We start from the raw sequence: 21252 nt of genomic DNA, 5'->3' as shown, positions 1-21252 counted from the left end.
AGTGTGTGGGGGTGTCGGTACGCGTGTGTTGGCATGTCTGAAGCGGAAGGCTCATCTAAGGAGGAGGTGGAGAAGATGATTGTGGTGTCTCCGTCGGCAACGCCGACACCTGATTGGTTGGATATGTTGAATGTTTTAAATGCAAATGTGTCTTTATTACATCAGAGATTGGACAAAGCAGAGTCCAGGGATAGAACAGGGAGTCAATCCATGGCTTTGACTGTGTCACAGGGCCCTTCAGGGTCTCAGAAACGTCCCCTGTCCCAAGTAGCAGACACTGATACCGACACGGATTCTGACTCCAGTGTCGACTACGATGATGTGAGGTTACACCCAAGGGTGGCCAAAAGTATTCATTATATGATTACATATCACAGATGACCCCTCTGTCCCTGACAAGAGGGTTCACATGTTTAAGGAAAAGAAACCTGAGGTAACCTTTCCCCCATCTCATGAGCTGAACGCGTTATTTGAAAAGGCTTGGGAATCTCCAGACAAGAAACTGCAGATTCCCAAGAGAATTCTTATGGCGTATCCTTTCCCTGCGCAGGACAGGTTACGGTGGGAATCCTCACCCAGGGTGGACAAGGCGTTAACGCGCTTGTCCAAAAAGGTGGCGCTACAGTCTCCAGACACCGCAGCCCTCAAGTATCCTGCTGATCGCAGACAGGAAACTACCTTAAAATCAATTTATACACATACGGGTGCCTTGCTCAGACCGGCAATAGCGTCGGTTTGGGTTTGTTGCGCTGTAGCGACTTGGACGGATACTTTGTCAGCTGACATTGATACCCTGGATAGGGATACCATTTTATTGACTTTAGGTCACTTTAAAGACGCAGTCTTTTATATATGAGAGATGCTCAGAGAGACGTTGGTCTGCTAGGTTCGAGAGCCAAACGCCATGGCGATTTCTGCTAGGCGAGCCCTGTGGTCCCGCCAATGGACGGGTGATGCCGACTCAGAGGCATATGGAAGTTTTGCCTTACAAAGGTGAGGATTTATTTGGGGAAGGTCTCGCTGACCTGGTTTCCACAGCTACCGCGGGTAAATCTACTTTCTCTGACATCCTAGTGGATGCTGGGACTCCGTCAGGACCATGGGGGATAGCGGCTCCGCAGGAGACAGGGCACAAAAGTAAAAGCTTTAGGATCAGGTGGTGTGCACTGGCTCCTCCCCCTATGACCCTCCTCCAAGCCTCAGTTAGGTTTTTGTGCCCGGCCGAGAAGGGTGCAATCTAGGTGGCTCTCATAAAGAGCTGCTTAGAGTAAAAGTTTTGATAGGTTTCTTATTTTCAGTGAGTCCTGCTGGCAACAGGCTCACTGCAACGAGGGACCTAGGGGAGAAGGAGTGAACTCACCTGCGTGCAGGATGGATTTGCTTCTTAGGCTACTGGACACTAGCTCCAGAGGGACGATCACAGGTACAGCCTGGATGGGTCACCGGAGCCGCGCCGCCGACCCCCTTGCAGATGCCGAAGTAAGAAGATGTCCAGAAACCGGCGGCTGAAGGCTTTTCAGTCTTCATGAGGTAGCGCACAGCACTGCAGCTGTGCGCCATTGCGCTCAGGCACACTTCACACCAGCGGTCACTGAGGGTGCAGGGCGCTGGGGGGGGCGCCCTGGGCAGCAATGAGATTACCTTTCTGGCTAAAAAGAATACATCACATATAGTCCCTGAGGCTATATGGATGTATTTCACCCCTGCCAGATCTCAGAAAAACCGGGAGAAGAGCCCGCCGGAATAGGGGGCGGGGCCTATCTCCTCGGCACACAGCGCCATTTTCCCTCACAGAACTGCTGGTGGGAAGGCTCCCAGGCTCTCCCCTGCACTGCACTACAGAAACAGGGTTAAAACAGAGAGGGGGGGCACTTATTTGGCGATATGATTATATATTAAGATGCTATAAGGGAAAACACTTATATAAAGGTTGTCCCTGTATAATTATAGCGTTTTGGTGTGTGCTGGCAAACTCTCCCTCTGTCTCCCCAAAGGGCTAGTGGGGTCCTGTCCTCTATCAGAGCATTCCCTGTGTGTGTGCTGTGTGTCGGTACGTGTGTGTCGACATGTATGAGGACGATGTTGGTGAGGAGGCGGAATGGATGGCTTATTTAAGGAATTACGTGATAATGTCAACACGCTTCAAGGTCGGTTGACGACATGAGACGGCCGGCAAACAAATTAGTACCTGTCCAGGCGTCTCAAACACCGTCAGGGGCTTTAAAACGCCCATTTACCTCAGTCGGTCGACATAGACACAGACACGGACACTGACTCCAGTGTCGACGGTGAAGAAACAAACGTATTTTCCTTTAGGGCCACACGTTACATGTTAAGGGCAATGAAGGAGGTGTTACATATTTCTGATACTACAAGTACCACAAAAAAGGGTATTATGTGGGTGTGAAAAAACTACATGTAGTTTTTCCTGAATCAGATAAATTAAATGAAGTGTGTGATGATGCGTGGAGAACCACAAGTACCAGCATGCGGGAGAAAAACGGGCCCGCTGGTACCTGTAGTACTACTGGAAAAAAAATACCCAAATAAAAACAGGACACACACACCGTGAAAGTAAAACTTTATTTCTTACGTCGACACACACATACTTACCTATGTTCACACGCCGACATCGGTCCTCTTCTCCATGTAGAATCCAGGGGTACCTGAAAAAAAAGATCAATATACTCACCTCAGCCATGGTCCAGAGATACATCCACGTACTTGTAGAAAATAACAAACCGCAAATACCCGCTCCATGCCGGACTGAAAGGGGTCCCATGCTGACACATGGGACCCCTATCCCCGAATGCAGAGAGACCTGTCAGTGACAGCTGTCACAGAAAGGTCTCTATAGCCAATCAGGAAGCGCAACTTCGTTGCGCTCATCTGATTGGCTCTGTGCGTCTGAGCAGACAGCGCATCGCACAGCCCAGTCCATTATATTCAATGGTGGGAACTTAGCGGCTAGCGGTGAGGTCACCCGCCGGTCAGCGGCTGACCGGCGGGTGACCCCCCCGCTAGCCGCTAAGTTCCCACCATTGAAAGTAATGGAGCGGCTTTGCGATGCGCTGTCACATCACAGACAGCGCACAGCCAATCAGATGAGCGCCACGGAAGTAGCGCTTCCTGATTGGCTGAAGGGACTTCAGTGACAGGAGTCACGTGATGTCCCGGCATTCGGGAGAAAGGGGTCTGATGTGAAAGCATTGGACCCCTTTCTAGTCCGGTATGGATCGGTGTTCGTTTTTTTGTTTTGCCAAGTACGTGGATTATCTCTGGACCTGGATGTACCTCTGGACGCTGGAAGGTGAGTATAATTTTTTCACAGGTACCTCGGATCGTCGGAGACCGTGGCAGTCGGCGTGTCAACATAGGTAAGTATGTGTGTGTCAGCGTATGAAATAAAGTTTTACTTTCACGGTGTGTGTGTCCTGTTTTTATTTGGGTATTTTTTTTCCAGTAGTACTACAGGTACCAGCGGGCCCGTTTTTCTCCCGCATGCTGGTACTTGTGGTTCTCCAAGTACCAGCTTGCGGGGGAGGCTTGCTGGGACTTGTAGTACTAATGGAAAAAACAATATCTTTTTATTATCACAAAAGGCTATCAGCCCCCCCATCCGCAGCCCATTGGATGGGGGGGGACAGCCTCGGGCTTCACCCCTGGCCCTTGGGTGGCTGGGGGGGGGACCCCTTGATTGTAGGGGTCCCCACTCCCCCAGGGTACCCCGGCCAGGGGTGACTAGTTGGGTAGTTAATGCCACGGCCGCAGGGCACGGCATAAAAGTGACCCCCGGCTGTGGCATTATCTGTCCAGCTAGTGGAGCCCGATGCTGGTGTTAAAAATACGGGGGACCCCTACTCTTTTTGTCCCCCGTATTTTTGGCACCAGGCGCAGAGCCCGGTGCTGGTTTTAAAAATACGGGGGATCCCTGCCCAATTTTTCCCCTGCATTTTTAGAACCAGGACCAGCTCGAAGAGCCCGAGGCTGGTTATGCTTTGGAGGGGGGACCCCACGCCATTTTTATTTTCGGGTTTTTCCCGTTTTTTAAAATCGCGGCAAAATCCGCCAAATCGGCCGATTTTCGCCCGCGATTCTGGCGAATCCGTTTTTCATTGAATATGGTGAATTCCGGAAGCCACCTTCCGGAATTCACCTGGCGAATTTAGTCGAATTAAAAAACGGCGAAAAATTGCCGCGATTCGCCGTGAATTGCATATACCCCCATATCTGATTGTCCATTCGGACAGGGCAGAGCTGCGGACTCGTCCCCAGTTTCTCCCTAAGGTGGTGTCAGCGTTTCACCTGAACCAGTTTATTGTGGTACCTGCGGCTATTAGGGACTTGGAGGACTCCAAGTTGCTAGATGTTGTCAGGGCCCTGAAAATATATGTTTCCAGGACGGCTGGAGTCAGGAAAACTGACTTGCTGTTATCCTGTATGCACCCAACAAACTGGGTGCTCTTGCTTCTAAGCAGACGATTGCTAGTTGGATGTGTAGTACAATTCAGCTTGCACATTCTGTGGCAGGCCTGCCACAGCCAAAATATGTAAATGCCCATTTCACAAGGAAGGTGGGCTCATCTTGGGCGGCTGCCCGAGGGGTCTCGGCTTTACAACTTTGCCGAGCTGCTACTTGGTCAGGAGCAAACACGTTTGCAAAATTCTACAAATTTGATACCCTGGCTGAGGAGGACCTGGAGTTCTCTCATTCGGTGCTGCAGAGTCATCCGCACTCTCCCGCCCGTTTGGGAGCTTTGGTATAATCCCCATGGTCCTGACGGAGTCCCAGCATCCACTAGGACGTCAGAGAAAATAAGAATTTACTTACCGATAATTCTATTTCTCGTAGTCCGTAGTGGATGCTGGGCGCCCATCCCAAGTGCGGATTGTCTGCAATACTTGTACATAGTTATTGTTACAAAAATCGGGTTATTATTGTTGTGAGCCATCTTTTCAGAGGCTCCGCTGTTATCATGCTGTTAACTGGGTTCAGATCACAGGTTGTACAGTGTGATTGGTGTGGCTGGTATGAGTCTTACCCGGGATTCAAAATCCTTCCTTATTGTGTACGCTTGTCCGGGCACAGTATCCTAACTGAGGCTTGGAGGAGGGTCATAGGGGGAGGAGCCAGTGCACACCACCTGATCCTAAAGCTTTTACTTTTGTGCCCTGTCTCCTGCGGAGCCGCTATCCCCCATGGTCCTGACGGAGTCCCAGCATCCACTACGGACTACGAGAAATAGAATTATCGGTAAGTAAATTCTTATTTTTTTATCTTATGTTTCCCCACAGCAAAAGAAAACGCCGCAATATCAGATGCAGTCCTTTAGGTCGCATAAGTCCAGAAGAGGTCGGGGCTCTTCCTTCCTCGCCAGAGGTAAGGGTAGAGGGAAAAGGCAGCCTGCTACGGCTAGTTCCCAGGAGCAGAAGTCCTCCCCGGCTTCTACTAAATCCACCGCATGACGCTGGGGCTCCACTGGGGGAGTCCGCGCCGGGGGGGGCACGTCTTCGTCTCTTCAGCCACGTCTGGGTTCAGTCAGACGTGGATCCTTGGGCAATGGAAATTGTATTCCAAGGTTACAAGCTGGAATTCGAAGACGTGCCTCCTCGCCGGTTTTTCAAATCAGCTTTACCAGCTTCTTCCCCAGAAAGGGAGACCGTTTTAGCTGCAATTAAAAAACTGTGTCAACAACAAGTGGTTGTCGAGGTTCCCCTAGTTCAACAGGGGAAGGGGTACTATTCAACCCTATTTGTGGTCCCAAAACCGGATGGCTCGGTCAGACCCATTCTAAATTTAAAATCCCTAAACCTGTACTTGAAAAAGTTCAAATTCAAGATGGAATCGCTCCGGCAGTTATCTCCAGCCTGGAAGGGGGGGATTTTATGGTGTCACTGGACATAAAGGACGCATACCTTCATGTCCCCATATATCCCCCTCATCAGGCGTACCTGAGATTCGCTGTACAGGACTGTCATTACCAGATTCAGACGTTGCCGTTTGGGCTTTCCGCGGCCCCGAGGATTTTCACCAAGGTAATTGGCGGAAATGATGGTGCTCCTGCGCCGGCAGGGAGTCACAATTATCCCGTACTTGGACGATCTCCTGATAAAAGCGAGATCAAGAGATCAGTTGCTGAAAAGCGTGGCGCTCTCCCTGAGAGTGCTGCAGCAACATGGCTGGATTCTGAATCTACCAAAGTCACAGTTGGTTCCAACAACTCGGCTATCTTTCTTAGACATGATTCTGGACACGGAACAAAAGAGTGTTTTTCTCCCAATGGAAAAAGCCCAGGAACTCCAGAACATGGTCAGAGACCTGTTAAAACCGAAAAGCGTGTCAGTCCATCAATGCACTTGAGTACTGGGAAAAATGGTGACAACCTACGAGGCCATCCCCTTCGGCAGGTTTCATGCGAGGACGTTTCAGTGGGACCTTCTGGACAAGTGGCCCGGGTCCCATCTTCAAATTAATCAGAAAATAAGCCTGTCCCCCAGGGCCAGGGTGTCTCTCCTGTGGTGGCTGCAGAGTGCTCACCTTCTTGAGGGTCGCAGATGAGGTATTCAAGACTGGGTTTTGGTGACCACTGATGCGAGCCTCCGAGGGTGGGGAGCAGTCACACAAGGAAGAAATTTTCAGGGACTGTGGTCAAGCCAGGAGGCTTGTCTACACATCAACGTACTGGAATTGAGGGCCATATACAACGGCCTACGTCAAGCGGAGAATCTTCTTCGCAACCTACCGGTTCTGATTCAATCCGACAACGTCACAGCCGTGGCTCATGTAAACCGCCAAGGCGGGACAAGGAGCAGAGCGGCAATGGCGGAAGCCACCAGGATTCTTCGCTGGGCGGAAAATCACATAAGCGCTTTAGCAGCAGTCTTCATTCCGGGAGTGGACAACTGGGAAGCAGACTTCCTCAGCAGACACGATCTCCATCCAGGAGAGTGGGGACTTCATCAAATAGACATGATGGCGTCACGCCTCAACAAGAAACTTCAGAGGTATTGTGCCAGGTCAAGGGACCCTCAGGCAGTAGCAGTAGACGCCCTGCTGACACCGTGGGTGTTTCAGTCGGTCTATGTGTTCCCTCCTCTTCCACTCATCTCAAAGATATTGAGAATCATAAGACAAAAAAAGCGTGCGGACAATACTCATTGTTCCAGATTGGCCTTGAAGGGCCTGGTATTCAGATCTTCAGGAAATGCTCACAGAAGATCCGTGGCCTCTTCCTCTCAGAGAGGACCTGTTGCAACAGGGGCCCTGCGTGTTCCAAGACTTACCGCGGTTACGTTTGACGGCATGGCGGTCGAACACCGAATACTAGCTGGGAAAGGCATTCCAGAAGAAGTCATCCCTACTCTGATAAAGGCTAGGAAGGAGGTGACGGCGAAACATTATCACCGTATCTGGAGAAAGTATGTATCTTGGTGTGAAGCCAAGAATGCTCCTACTGAGGAATTCCATCTGGCCCGTTTTCTCCACTTTCTACAGACAGGAGTGGATATGGGCCTAAAGTTAGGCTCCATTAAGGTACAGATTTCGGCCCTATCAATTTTCTTTCAGAAGGAATTGGCTTCTCTCCCAGAAGTCCAGACTTTTGCAAAGGGAGTACTGCACATACAGCCTCCTTTTGTGCCTCCAGTGGCACCATGGGACCTTAACGTGGTGTTACAGTTCCTAAAATCTCACTGGTTTGAACCTCTTCAAACGGCTGAATTAAAATTTCTCACTTGGAAGATGGTCATGTTTTTGGCCTTGGCATCTGCAAGGCGGGTGTCCGAATTGGCAGCTTTGTCTCACAAAAGCTCCTATCTGATTTTCCATGTGGATAGAGCGGAATTAAGGGCTCGTCCTCAATTTTTGCCTAAAGTGGTTTTGTTGTTTCATATGAACCAACCTTTTGTGGTACCTGTGGCTACAGATGACTTGGAGGATTCCAAGTCCCTTGATGTAGTCAGGGCCTTAAAAATGTATGTAGCCAGGACGGCTCGGTTTAGGAAAACAGAGGCACTGTTTATCCTGTATGCAGCCAACAAGGTTGGCGCTCCTGCTTCTAAGCAGACCATTGCTTGCTGGATCTGTAACACGATTCAGCAGGCTCATTCTACGGCTGGATTGCCGTTACCAAATTCAGTAAAGGCCCATTCCACTAGGAAGGTGCGCTCTTCTTGGGCGGCTGCCCGAGGCGTCTCGGCATTACAGCTTTGCCGAGCGGCGACTTGGTCGGGTTCAAACACTTTTGCTAAATTCTACAAGTTTGATACCCTGGCTGATGAGGACCTCCTGTTTGCTCAATCGGTGCTGCAGAGTCATCCGCACTCTCCCGCCCGGTCTGGAGCTTTGGTATAATCCCCATGGTCCTTACGGAGTCCCCAGCATCCTCTAGGACGTAAGAGAAAATATGATTTTAAACCTACCGGTAAATCATTTTCTCCTAGTCCGTAGAGGATGCTGGGCGCCCGTCCCAGTGCGGACTACATTCTGCAAGACTTGTATATAGTTTTTGCTTACATAAGGGTTATGTTACAGTTTTGATCAGTCTAGGGCTGATGCTGTTTTTATTTCATACTGTTAACTGGTTCGTATATTCCATGTTATACGGTGTGGATGGTGTGGGTTGGTATGAATCTTGCCCTTAGATTAACAAAAATCCTTTCCTCGTACTGTCCGTCTCCTTTGGGCACAGTTTCTCTAACTGAGGTCTGGAGGAGGGGCATAGAGGGAGGAGCCAGTGCACACCTATTCTAAAGTTCTTTATAGTGCCCATGTCTCATGCGGAGCCCGTCTATACCCCATGGTCCTTAGAGTCCCCAGCATCCTCTACAGACTAGGAGAAATTGATTTACCGGTAGGTTTAAAATCTTATTTTCTCTATCGTCCTAGTGGATGCTGGGGTTCCTGAAAGGACCATGGGGAATAGCGGCTCCGCAGGAGACAGGGCACAAAAAGTAAAGCTTTTCCGATCAGGTGGTGTGCACTGGCTCCTCCCCCTATGACCCTCCTCCAGACTCCAGTTAGATTTTTGTGCCCGGCCGAGAAGGGTGCAATCTAGGTGGCTCTCCTAAAGAGCTGCTTAGAGAAAGTTTAGCTAGGTTTTTTATGTTACAGTGATTCCTGCTGGCAACAGGATCACTGCAGCGAGGGACTGAGGGGAGAAGGAGTCAACTCACCTGCGTGCAGGATGGATTGGCTTCTTGGCTACTGGACATCAAGCTCCAGAGGGACGATCACAGGTACAGCCTGGATGGTCACCGGAGCCGCGCCGCCGGCCCCCTTGCAGATGCTGAAGACAGAAGAGGTCCAGAATCGGCGGCTGAAGACTCCTGCAGTCTTCTAAAGGTAGCGCACAGCACTGCAGCTGTGCGCCATTTTCTTCTCAGCACACTTCACACGGCAGTCACTGAGGGTGCAGGGCGCTGGGAGGGGGGCGCCCTGGGAGGCAAAATGAGTACCTATAAAGGCTAAAAATACCTCACATATAGCCCTAGAGGCTATATGGAGATATTTAACCCCTGCCTGATTTCTCAAAATAGCGGGAGACGAGCCCGCCGGAAAAGGGGCGGGGCCTATCTCCTCAGCACACGGCGCCATTTCCTCTCACAGCTCCGCTGGTCAGGACGGCTCCCAGGTCTCTCCCCTGCACTGCACTACAGAAACAGGGTAAAACAGAGAGGGGGGGCAAATTTATGGCGATATTTTTATATAACAAAGCAGCTATAGGGGAGCACTTATTATAAGGCTATCCCTGATATATATATAGCGCTTTTGGTGTGTGCTGGCAAACTCTCCCTCTGTCTCCCCAAAGGGCTAGTGGGTCCTGTCCTCATTAGGAGCATTCCCTGTGTGTCTGCTGTGTGTCGGTACGTGTGTGTCGACATGTATGAGGACGATATTGGTGTGGAGGCGGAGCAATTGCCAAATATGGGGATGTCACCTCCTAGGGGGTCGACACCAGAATGGATGCCTTTATTTATGGAACTACGGGATAGTGTCAACACGCTAAAGCAGTCGTTTGACGACATGATACGGCCGGACAATCAATTAGTGCCTGTCCAGGCGACTCAAACACCGTCAGGGGCTGTGAAACGCCCTTTGCCTCAGTCGGTCGACACAGACCCAGACACAGGCGATGACTCCAGTGGTGACGGTGACGAATCAACCGTATTTTCCAGTAGGGCCACACGTTATATGATTTTGGCAATGAAGGAGGCGTTACATTTAGCTGATACTACAGGTACCACTAAACAGGGTATTATGTGGGGTATGAAAAAACTACCTATAGTTTTTCCTGAATCAGAAGAACTAAATGACGTGTGTAATGAAGCGTGGGTTGCCCCTGATAAAAAGCTGATAATTTCAAAGAAATTATTGGCATTATACCCTTTCCCGCCAGAGGTTAGGGAGCGCTGGGAAACACCTCCTAGGGTGGACAAGGCGCTAACACGCTTATCTAAACAAGTGGCGTTACCCTCTCCTGAGACGGCCGCACTTAAAGATCCATCAGATAGGAGGATGGAAAATATCCAAAAAAGTATATACACACATGCAGGTGTTATACTACGACCAGCTGTAGCAACTGCCTGGATGGGCAGTGCGGGGGTAGTTTGGTCAGAATCCCTGATTGAAAATATTGATACCCTGGACAGGGACAATATTTTACTGTCGTTAGAACAAATAAAGGATGCATTTCTTTATATGCGTGATGCACAGAGGGATATATGCACACTGGCATCACGGGTAAGTGCTATGTCCATTTCGGCCAGAAGAGCTTTATGGACGCGACAGTGGACAGGCGATGCGGATTCAAAACGGCATATGGAAGTTTTGCCGTATAAGGGGGAGGAGTTATTTGGAGTCGGTCTATCAGATTTGGTGGCCACGGCTACAGCCGGGAAATCCACCTTTCTACCTCAAGTCACTCCCCAACAGAAAAAGGCACCGACTTTTCAACCGCAGCCCTTTCGTTCCTTTAAAAATAAGAGAGCAAAGGGCTATTCATATTTGCCACGAGGCAAAGGTCGAGGGAAGAGACAGCAACACGCAGCTCCTTCCCAGGATCAGAAGCCCTCCCCGGCTTCTACAAAAGCCTCAGCATGACGCTGGGGCTTCTCAAGCGGACTCGGGGACGGTGGGCGGTCGTCTCAAAAATTACAGCGCGCAGTGGGCTCACTCGCAAGTAGATCCCTGGATCCTGCAGATAATATCTCAGGGATACAGGTTGGAATTAGAGACAGATCCACCTCGCCGTTTCCTGAGGTCTGCTTTACCAACGTCCCCCTCCGAAAGGGAGACGGTGTTGGAAGCCATTCACAAGCTGTACTCTCAGCAGGTGATAGTCAAGGTACCTCTTCTGCAACAAGGGAAGGGGTATTATTCCACTCTTTTTGTGGTACCGAAGCCGGATGGCTCGGTAAGGCCTATTCTAAATCTGAAGTCCTTGAACCTGTACATAAAGAAGTTCAAGTTCAAAATGGAGTCACTCAGAGCAGTGATAGCGAACCTGGAAGAGGGGGACTTTATGGTATCCTTGGACATCAAGGATGCGTATCTCCACGTTCCAATTTACCCCTCACACCAGGGGTACCTCAGGTTCGTTGTACAAAACTGTCACTATCAGTTTCAGACGCTGCCGTTCGGATTGTCCACGGCACCTCGGATCTTTACAAAGGTAATGGCCGAGATGATGATTCTTCTTCGAAGAAAAGGCGTATTAATTATCCCATACTTGGACGATCTCCTAATAAGGGCGAGGTCCAGAGAACAGCTAGAGATGGGATTAGCACTGTCTCAAGAAGTGCTAAAACAGCACGGGTGGATTCTGAATATTCCAAAATCCCAGTTAATGCCGACAACTCGTCTGCTGTTCCTAGGGATGATTCTGGACACGGTGCAGAAAAAGGTTTTTCTCCCGGAGGAAAAAGCCAAGGAGTTATCCGAGCTTGTCAGGAACCTCCTAAAACCAGGAAAGGTGTCTGTACATCAATGCACAAGAGTCCTGGGAAAAATGGTGGCTTCTTACGAAGCGATTCCATTCGGCAGATTCCACGCAAGAATTTTCCAAAGGGATCTGTTGGACAAATGGTCAGGGTCGCATCTTCAGATGCACCTACGGATAACCCTGTCTCCAAGGACAAGGGTGTCTCTTCTGTGGTGGTTGCAGAGTGCTCATCTATTGGAGGGCCGCAGATTCGGCATACAGGATTGGATCCTGGTGACCACGGACGCCAGCCTGAGAGGCTGGGGAGCAGTCACACAAGGAAGAAACTTCCAGGGAGTATGGACGAGCCTGGAAACGTCTCTTCACATAAACATTCTGGAACTAAGAGCAATATACAATGCTCTAAACCAGGCAGAACCTCTGCTTCAGGGAAAACCGGTATTGATCCAGTCGGACAACATCACGGCAGTCGCCCATGTGAACAGACAGGGCGGCACAAGAAGCAGGAGGGCAATGGCAGAAGCTGCAAGGATTCTTCGCTGGGCAGAGAATCATGTGATAGCACTGTCAGCAGTGTTCATCCCGGGAGTGGACAACTGGGAAGCAGACTTCCTCAGCAGACACGATCTTCACCCGGGAGAGTGGGGACTTCATCCAGAAGTCTTCCACATGCTGGTAACCCGTTGGGAAAGACCAATGGTGGACATGATGGCGTCTCGCCTCAACAAAAAACTGGACAGGTATTGCGCCAGGTCAAGAGATCCGCAGGCAATAGCTGTGGACGCGCTGGTAACGCCTTGGGTGTACCAGTCGGTGTATGTGTTTCCTCCTCTGCCTCTCATACCAAAAGTATTGAGAATTATACGGCAAAGAGGCGTAAGAACGATACTAGTGGTTCCGGATTGGCCAAGGAGGACTTGGTACCCGGAACTTCAAGAGATGATCACGGAAGATCCGTGGCCTCTACCTCTAAGGAGGGACTTGCTTCAGCAGGGTCCCTGTCTGTTTCAAGACTTACCGCGGCTGCGTTTGACGGCATGGCGGTTGAACGCCGGATCCTAAAGGAAAGAGGCATGCCGGAAGAAGTCATTCCTACTTTGATTAAAGCAAGGAAGGAAGTAACCGTGCAACATTATCACCGAATTTGGCGAAAATATGTTGCGTGGTGCGAAGATCGGAGTGCTCCGACGGAGGAATTTCAACTGGGTCGATTCCTACATTTCCTGCAATCAGGATTGTCAATGGGTCTCAAATTGGGATCTATTAAGGTTCAAATTTCGGCCCTGTCGATTTTCTTTCAAAAAGAATTGGCTTCAGTCCCTGAAGTCCAGACCTTTGTTAAGGGAGTGCTGCATATACAGCCTCCTGTGGTGCCTCCAGTGGCACCGTGGGATCTAAATGTGGTTTTGGACTTCCTAAAATCTCATTGGTTCGAACCACTACAAAAGGTGGATTTGAAATATCTCACATGGAAAGTGACCATGCTTCTAGCCCTGGCTTCTGCCAGGAGAGTGTCAGAATTGGCAGCTTTATCTTACAAAAGCCCATATCTGATTTTCCATTCGGACAGGGCAGAACTGCGGACTCGTCCGCATTTTCTCCCTAAGGTGGTGTCAGCATTTCATCTGAACCAGCCTATTGTAGTGCCTGCGGCTACAAGTGACTTGGAGGACTCCAAGTTACTGGACGTTGTCAGAGCATTAAAAATGTATATTGCAAGGACAGCTGGAGTCAGAAAATCTGACTCGTTGTTTATATTGTATGCACCCAACAAGATGGGTGCTCCTGCGTCTAAGCAGACGATTGCTCGTTGGATCTGTAGCACAATCCAACTTGCACATTCTGTGGCAGGCTTGCCACAGCCTAAATCTGTAAAGGCCCACTCCACAAGGAAGGTGGGCTCATCTTGGGCGGCTGCCCGAGGGGTCTCGGCATTACAACTTTGCCGAGCAGCTACGTGGTCAGGGGAGAACACGTTTGTAAAATTTTACAAATTTGATACTCTGGCTAAGGAGGACCTGGAGTTCTCTCATTCGGTGCTGCAGAGTCATCCGCACTCTCCCGCCCGTTTGGGAGCTTTGGTATAATCCCCATGGTCCTTTCAGGAACCCCAGCATCCACTAGGACGATAGAGAAAATAAGATTTTACTTACCGATAAATCTATTTCTCGGAGTCCGTAGTGGATGCTGGGCGCCCATCCCAAGTGCGGATTATCTGCATAAGTTGTACATAGTTATTGTTAACTAATTCGGGTTATTGTTAAAGGAAGCCATCTTTCAGAGGCTCCGCTGTTATCATACTGTTAACTGGGTTTAGATCACAAGTTGTACGGTGTGATTGGTGTGGCTGGTATGAGTCTTACCCGGGATTCAAAATCCTCCCTTATTGTGTACGCTCGTCCGGGCACAGTACCTAACTGGAGTCTGGAGGAGGGTCATAGGGGGAGGAGCCAGTGCACACCACCTGATCGGAAAAGCTTTACTTTTTGTGCCCTGTCTCCTGCGGAGCCGCTATTCCCCATGGTCCTTTCAGGAACCCCAGCATCCACTACGGACTCCGAGAAATAGATTTATCGGTAAGTAAAATCTTATTTTTACTTCACTACCTCTTTTATAGCTCACTGTAAAACAAATGAATGCTGTAACACAATTGCATTGTTTTGTATAGTGACTATAGATTTTCGGCTAAGTGCTGCAGGTGCTTTTTACCTTTTGGTAAAACACAACTAGAAAGTGTCGTAGTGCCAATTCACATTTTTGAAAGAAAAACATCAGGGGCCAAATGTAATAGTGAGAATTTCAGAAAGTGAGAGATTTGGTAAGGTTTTTCAGTTTTTTTTAAAGTGGCAATCACTTACACTGCAAAACCAGGTTGATCTTACTGTGTAAATGATTGCCACTTTAAAAAAAACAACTGCAGAACCTTACCAAATCTCTCACTTTTTGATACTCTTGTTCTATTACATTTGGACCCAGATCTCGAGATTGCACTATATGATTATTGACTGGGCCCCCATTGAAAAGAAAGGATGACCAAGACCTTGATTTATTAAAATGAGAAGCCAGATGGATACATCTAGTGAACACAGTGGGGCCTTGGGGACTAAATGAACTTTATCTCCTACAGTATGTTTGCTTGATGTGCAATATTTTTGGTGAACCATACAATTTATGACCAGCACGAAGACCTATCCCCATGAGATGGTTTATACTCTGTTTTTGTGACCACTAAAAAAATTGCCTGATGATCAATTTGGTGGTTGTTATCACACAATTGTATTTCTCATACATCCACTAGGGGACACTGGAGGCTGTTTTTGTACAGTGTTTTTTATTTCTTTATTTATTTTTCTTTTTTATTTGCTCATGACACTTGGTGGGATTTAGGGGTTGTTTATATTGTAGTGAACTGGGGGCACTGTAATACCTATCTGCATCCCTATAGCCTTAGTGTGGGATTTATAGTATCCGTTGTTGGATACCAGACTCATTTGGTGACAACTCCAATATGTAATTATTTATGACACAGTGGGGCAGATGTATTAACCTGGAGATGGAATAAAGAAGTGATAAACCAGTGATACGTGCAAGGTGATAAAGGCACCAGCCAATCAGCTCCAATATGTAAATTAGCAGTTAGGATCTGATTGGCTGGAGCCTTTATCACCTTGCACATATCACTGGTTTATCACTTCCTTATGCCTTCTTCAGGTTGATACATCTGCCCCTATATGCTATCTTCACATGTTGCTGTCCCCAGTATGTTGACTAAACCTGGGTACACACTGAGACTATGGGGGTAATTCTGAGTTGATCGCAGCAGGAATTTTGTTAGCAATTGGGCAAAACCATGTGCACTGCAGGGGAGGCAGATATAACATGTGCAGAGAGAGATAGATTTGGGTGTGGTGAGTTCAATCTGCAATCTATATTGCAGTGTAAAAATAAAGGCTGAGTTAGGGGATAAGGGTGCAAAATTGGGTAAAGTGTTGGGGGGGGATAAGAACACAGTATTGGGTGTAGGGTTAGGGGGGTAAGCATATAGTAGTGGGTTGAGGGTTAGGAGGTAAGGACACGGTAGTGGGTTCCGGATTAGGGGGTAAGGATGCAGGATGGTTAAGTACATAAAATATTCAGATATAGGGCTGCACAGTGAGAGTCAGAGTAGCATAGCGCTGTGACAACAGTATGTGAATGCAGTTCACAGGACAGGGCAGAATATTAGGGTGCCAGGGAGAGGGTGCAGCTGTAGGGTATTAGTAGCTGATAATGTAGACAGGACAGTACAGAGTACAGTGCAGAATACAATTCATTTTTATGTACTATTCATATGATTTTATTTACCATAGACCAGTAAATATAATGGGGGTGGTTTGCAAACTGCACACACTTTAGTAAATCTACTCCTTGGTGTTTAAATTCGATAGTAATCAAATGAAAGGAAATAGTGGTACAGAATAAATTACTGCATAGCGCATTTGCAGTATTGGGCAAGGCTTTAATTGTTTCTTTCTTGCTTTACAGGAGAGTCAGCTAGTGATGATGGTAAGATAAGATCATTTGTCTTAAAACTATCAACACACCGATTATTTTTGGGAATTGTTATGTGATCCCAAAAGTTAAATCAAATACAGTCAAAAGGAGGTATCCAATCACTCCTAAACAATGTTTTCGCTATGAAAAACAAGGTGTTTTCACAATATTTTTTTTACTGTGTCCAATTAGGTCCTTGTTTATGTGAGCAAATTTTTTTTCTCATATCTCCCAAAAATACAAAAAGCCGTGGACCTTTTTTTTTAAAAAAATAAGGGGAAACGGGCAAGGCAACTGCAATAGTTATCATGCATTATCTTCCTTGCTCCAGTTTATAACACTTCTGCACATTGTGGATGTTTCTTCCAAATAATAAGACTGGATTATAAAATGAAGAGAGAAAAAAAATCTAATTTATCCAAATCTATACGTTTACCCGGTAATAAATCGTGTAAAAGGGGTACATTTTGGGGTGTAAAATGAAGGCTATAGGCCCATTGAAATGTATTTTGGGAAATATTAAATGGGTGTTTGGCTGTAATTTATGGTTCAGTGACAATTGAATAGCGCCAGGAATTAGCTCCCGGCGCTATTTAATACATTGCCATGTGACACCCAATGACAGGATTTCTTATCGCTCCCCTGTGGCGGAAACAGCGTCGCGCCAGGCACTTAAGACTGAGAATGCATGTTCTCCCGACAAAACACCTTATTTTGTCTGGGAGAATGGGCATTCTCCGACTTACACTGAGCTGTATTGAATACCCGGTGCTATTCAACCGTCATCAAATTCAGTCGTGCCCAATGTTTTGTTTGCTTTTGTTTTTTTCAATTTAAACCCACACTTTTTTTCCCCCTTTGGACATGACTGACACCTAAATTGTGCTGACTAGAGTTTTGCCAGATTGTTTTCAAATTGCTGTTGTCTTACTGTGTGACAATCTTCTTATTTTAGAGGGGAGAACTGCAGAGCTCCAGAACTCGGAGAGCAATGACGTTTCTGATGCACAGGCAAATATTGCTGCACTAAGGTAAAGCGGTGATGACCTCACACGTCCGGTATATCTGGTTTTAGCAGGTTCCATTCATTGTTTATCCATAGATCAGTGATGGGCTACAGGCAGCCCTCCAAGCCTTCAGTGCTTATCCCTCCTGATTGGATTTGTTTGGTATAGCATTGAATGCTTGTATAAAATGACTGCTGTTACTACAGATCGATACCTCTTTCTTTGATTACTCTTAATCTGAGCAATAATATGCAGCCCTTTTGAAAGTTACAGGATGCCAGTGCAGCCTGTGAAGTGAATCATGTTACCTCTCACGGCGATATATAGAAATGTGCAAAAAATTAAACCTTTTTTAGTCTGCATTTGCATTATTCTTTGTGCTTACATGACGGCGGCCATTTTGGGGAATGAACTAAAATCAATGGTTTCTAGTAGATTACAGCATACCTCCCAACATGACCCTCTCCAGGAGGGACACAATGCTCTGCTTTTGGACTTCCTTCTTACTGTATGATTGCCATCACCTGTTCTGAAACACCTTTCTTATCCATTAACCTGTTCAACACAGGTGCTGGCAATTATACATTAAGAGAAAAGTCCAGAAGCAGAGCATTGTGTCCCTCCTGGAGAGGGTCATGTTGGGAGGTATGGATTACAGGATGCTTTCCCTCAGATACTGGCTCAGCCTGCGTAATAGTTTCCTCTAGGTGACGGGCACAATGTTTTTGTTTTTTTAATTAAAATAAATTCCACTAAGTTGAACTAAAGTTTAAAGTATAGTAGTACCATGTGGATTACTGTGTTCATCTACCCGCTTGTTTGGAAAGGGTTCAGCGTCCCTAAACAACCTCAGAGTAGACACTACCACTTTTCCGAGTGCATGTGGACCTTTAATGCAGTGTGTCCTTAGATGTGTTCCACAATTGTGGGCCTGGGTAATTAGTATCTGGTGTCATAACCCCCCCCCACCACCACTTGATTTCAATGTCTAAGCTTATAAGTAAATTATTGTGAGTTAAATGACTGTCTTGGGAAAACATATACCATTGGGAGCTATGTATTAGATGTAATAGTTTACCTCTTTTAAAATCCCTTATGCTCACCCCACACTGGCTATTGTGGTTTGTGTTCCCTGTCCACTACTGTTGTTAAATTATTGTCTCCCATAGTGTTTACACACATGGACCTAGGCCTCAATTTGTAGAACTCATTCAATGTTAAGCTTTAATAGTTAGTTAGTTACTTACTTACTTACTTACTTACTTAAGTAACAATGCTTTCTCTTACGTCCTTGAGGATACTGGGGTTCCATTTAGTACCATGGGGTATAGACTGGTCCACTAGGAGCCATGGGCACTTTAAGAATTTGATAGTGTGGGCTGGCTCCTCCCTCTATGCCCCTCCTACCAGACTTGGTTTAGAAAATGTGCCTGGAGGAGCCGGTCACATCTCTGGAAGCTCCTGAAGAGTTTTCTGCAGTTATTTTTCTGTTTGTTATTTTCAGGCAGGTCTGGATGGCACCAGCCTGCCTGCTTCGTGGGACTTAGGGGGGAGACAGCCCAACCTCTTGAAGGGTTAATGGTCCCGTTCAGGACACTGAGCTACTGAGGGAACTATTCGCAAGCCCCACCATGGCGAGCGTACATTCCTGCAGCACGCCGCCACCCCTAACAGAGCCAGAAGATTGAAGAGTGGGGCGTACTAAGCTGGCACCCCGCTAACCGTTATGGCGACATGAGGGTACGGAGACCCACGGCTTCTAACCGGGGCGGAATGCATCTCCAGACACAGTACACAGCTGCGTCTCAATACACTGTACACAGTACCCACACTGGCAAAAACAGCCCTAAAACAGTTTTCTCTCCATTTTAAGCACAAGGTTACCTCAGCCAGTATAAAAAAAGTGGGAAGACCGTGCGCCATTGAAGGGGCGGAGCCTTCATTATGAGAGGATCCAGCGGCTCATCAGCGCCATTTTCCCCCTGCAGTGGACACAGACACTGACTGACAGGGACGCGCAGCTCCTCCAGAGTAACTCCAGTTTACCTCAGCGATAGCAGGGGGGGAGCGATTATTAGTGTACATAGGGGGACATTTACTAAGCAGTGATAAGAGCAGAGAAGTGAGCCAGTGGAGAAGTTACCCCATCAACCAATCAGCAGCTCTGTATAATTTTATAGTATGCAAATTATAGATGTTACTTCAGTGCTGATTAGTTGCCATGGGCAAATTCTCCACTGGCTCACTTCTCCGCTCTTATCACTGCTTAGTAAATGTCCCCCTTAAGTCCCCTATCAGGGTACTTAGTCTGCGACCCAGCTAAGCTTGGACAGAGCGGAGCTCCAGACTAGACAGCCGTTTCTGTCAAAGGTTGTCTCTGCATTCCACCTGAATCAACCTATTGTGGTTCCGCTCTGTTCTGATGATTCGGCTCCTCCGGAGTCTTTGGATGTGGTGCGTGCTTTGAAGATCTATGTCAGGTGCACTGCTTGGGTCAGGAAGACTGATTCTTTATTCGTGCTTTATGATGCGCAGAAAAAGGGCTGTCCTGCTTCAAAGCAGACCATTGCTCGCTGGATTAGGCTTACTATCCAACAGGCCTATGTGTTGGCAGCCTTACCTGTTCCTCAGTCTCTGAAGGCCCACTCACTCTACAAGGTCAGTGGGCTCTTCCTGGGCGGCTGCCCGTGGAGTCTCGGCCTTACAACTATGCCGAGCGGCTAACTGGTCGGGGAAGAACACTTTTGTGAAATTCTACAAGTTTGATACCCTGGCCAAAGAGGATACCCAGTTTGGGCAGGCGGTGCTGCAGCAGTCTCCACATGTTCCCGCCTGTTCTGGAAGCTTTGGGACATCCCCATCGTACTAATCTGTCCCCAATATCCCTTATGGATGCTAGAGAAAATAGGATTTTAAATACCTACCGGTAAATCCTTTTCTCGTAGTCCATAAGGGATATTGGGCGCCTGCTCTGTGCAGGGACATTCTGCAGGTTCTCTGTTGCTGGCCCGGTTATGTTATGGTGTGCTGGTGTATAAATCTCACCACACTTATTGTTGTTACGTTCCTTCTCTCAAGTATGTCCTTTCTCCTTTGGCCACTGTTTTACCTATAACTGCCTGTGGGAGGGGGCATAGAGGGGAGGACCCAGCACACCCAGTTGAAGAAATATAAAGTGCACTGGCTCCTTTGGACCCGTCTATACCCCATTGTACTAATTCCCCAATATCACTTATGGACTACGAGAAAAGGATTTACCAGTAGGTATTTAAAATCCTATTGTTTCTTTTCAAATGTAACATGCCACAACATGTTGGCAAGACCCCCAATTTAATATTCAGTATAGGGGAGGGGTGCACCAAAACATGCCCTTGTTCCGGGCACCATGGCACCTAGCTACACCTCTGCTCGCCAGCTTACAATCTATAGGATCTGTCTATCTACAGCTATCTCATATATTTCTGATATTTATGTATTTATTTCTTTATTTCATATCTATCTAAGGGCAGATTAGATGGGCCAAGATCATCTTATCTGCCATCAATTTCTATGTATCTTAGAGGGTGCTATTCCCTAAACCAGGCATTCCCAACCACGGTCCTCAAGGCACACCAACAGTGCAGGTTTTAGTGATATCCAGGCTACAGCACAGATGGTTAAATCAAAATAACTGAGCTACTAATTAAGTCACCTGTGCTGAAGCCTGGATATCACTAAAACATGCACTGTTATAGGCCCTACACACTGGGCGATAATATTCAAAGATATGA

At 47.6% G+C, this 21252-nt stretch overlaps 1 protein-coding gene across 1 annotated transcript in view; it reads left to right on the top strand.

Annotated features, from left to right (window-relative positions):
* TRAF3IP1 (TRAF3 interacting protein 1) overlaps window positions 1–21252 on the top strand; it is a 106259-nt gene that overhangs the window by 42646 nt on the left and 42361 nt on the right. Inside the window, exons 8-9 of the mRNA XM_063933255.1 lie at window positions 16467–16487; window positions 17431–17506. Coding sequence (XP_063789325.1) covers window positions 16467–16487; window positions 17431–17506 — 97 coding nt within the window. The remainder of the gene's footprint in view (window positions 1–16466; window positions 16488–17430; window positions 17507–21252) is intronic.

The sequence above is a fragment of the Pseudophryne corroboree genome, chromosome 7 (genome assembly GCF_028390025.1).
Source record: "Pseudophryne corroboree isolate aPseCor3 chromosome 7, aPseCor3.hap2, whole genome shotgun sequence".
Classification (NCBI taxonomy): domain Eukaryota; kingdom Metazoa; phylum Chordata; class Amphibia; order Anura; family Myobatrachidae; genus Pseudophryne; species Pseudophryne corroboree.
This window is presented reverse-complemented; position numbering and strand designations above follow the sequence as displayed.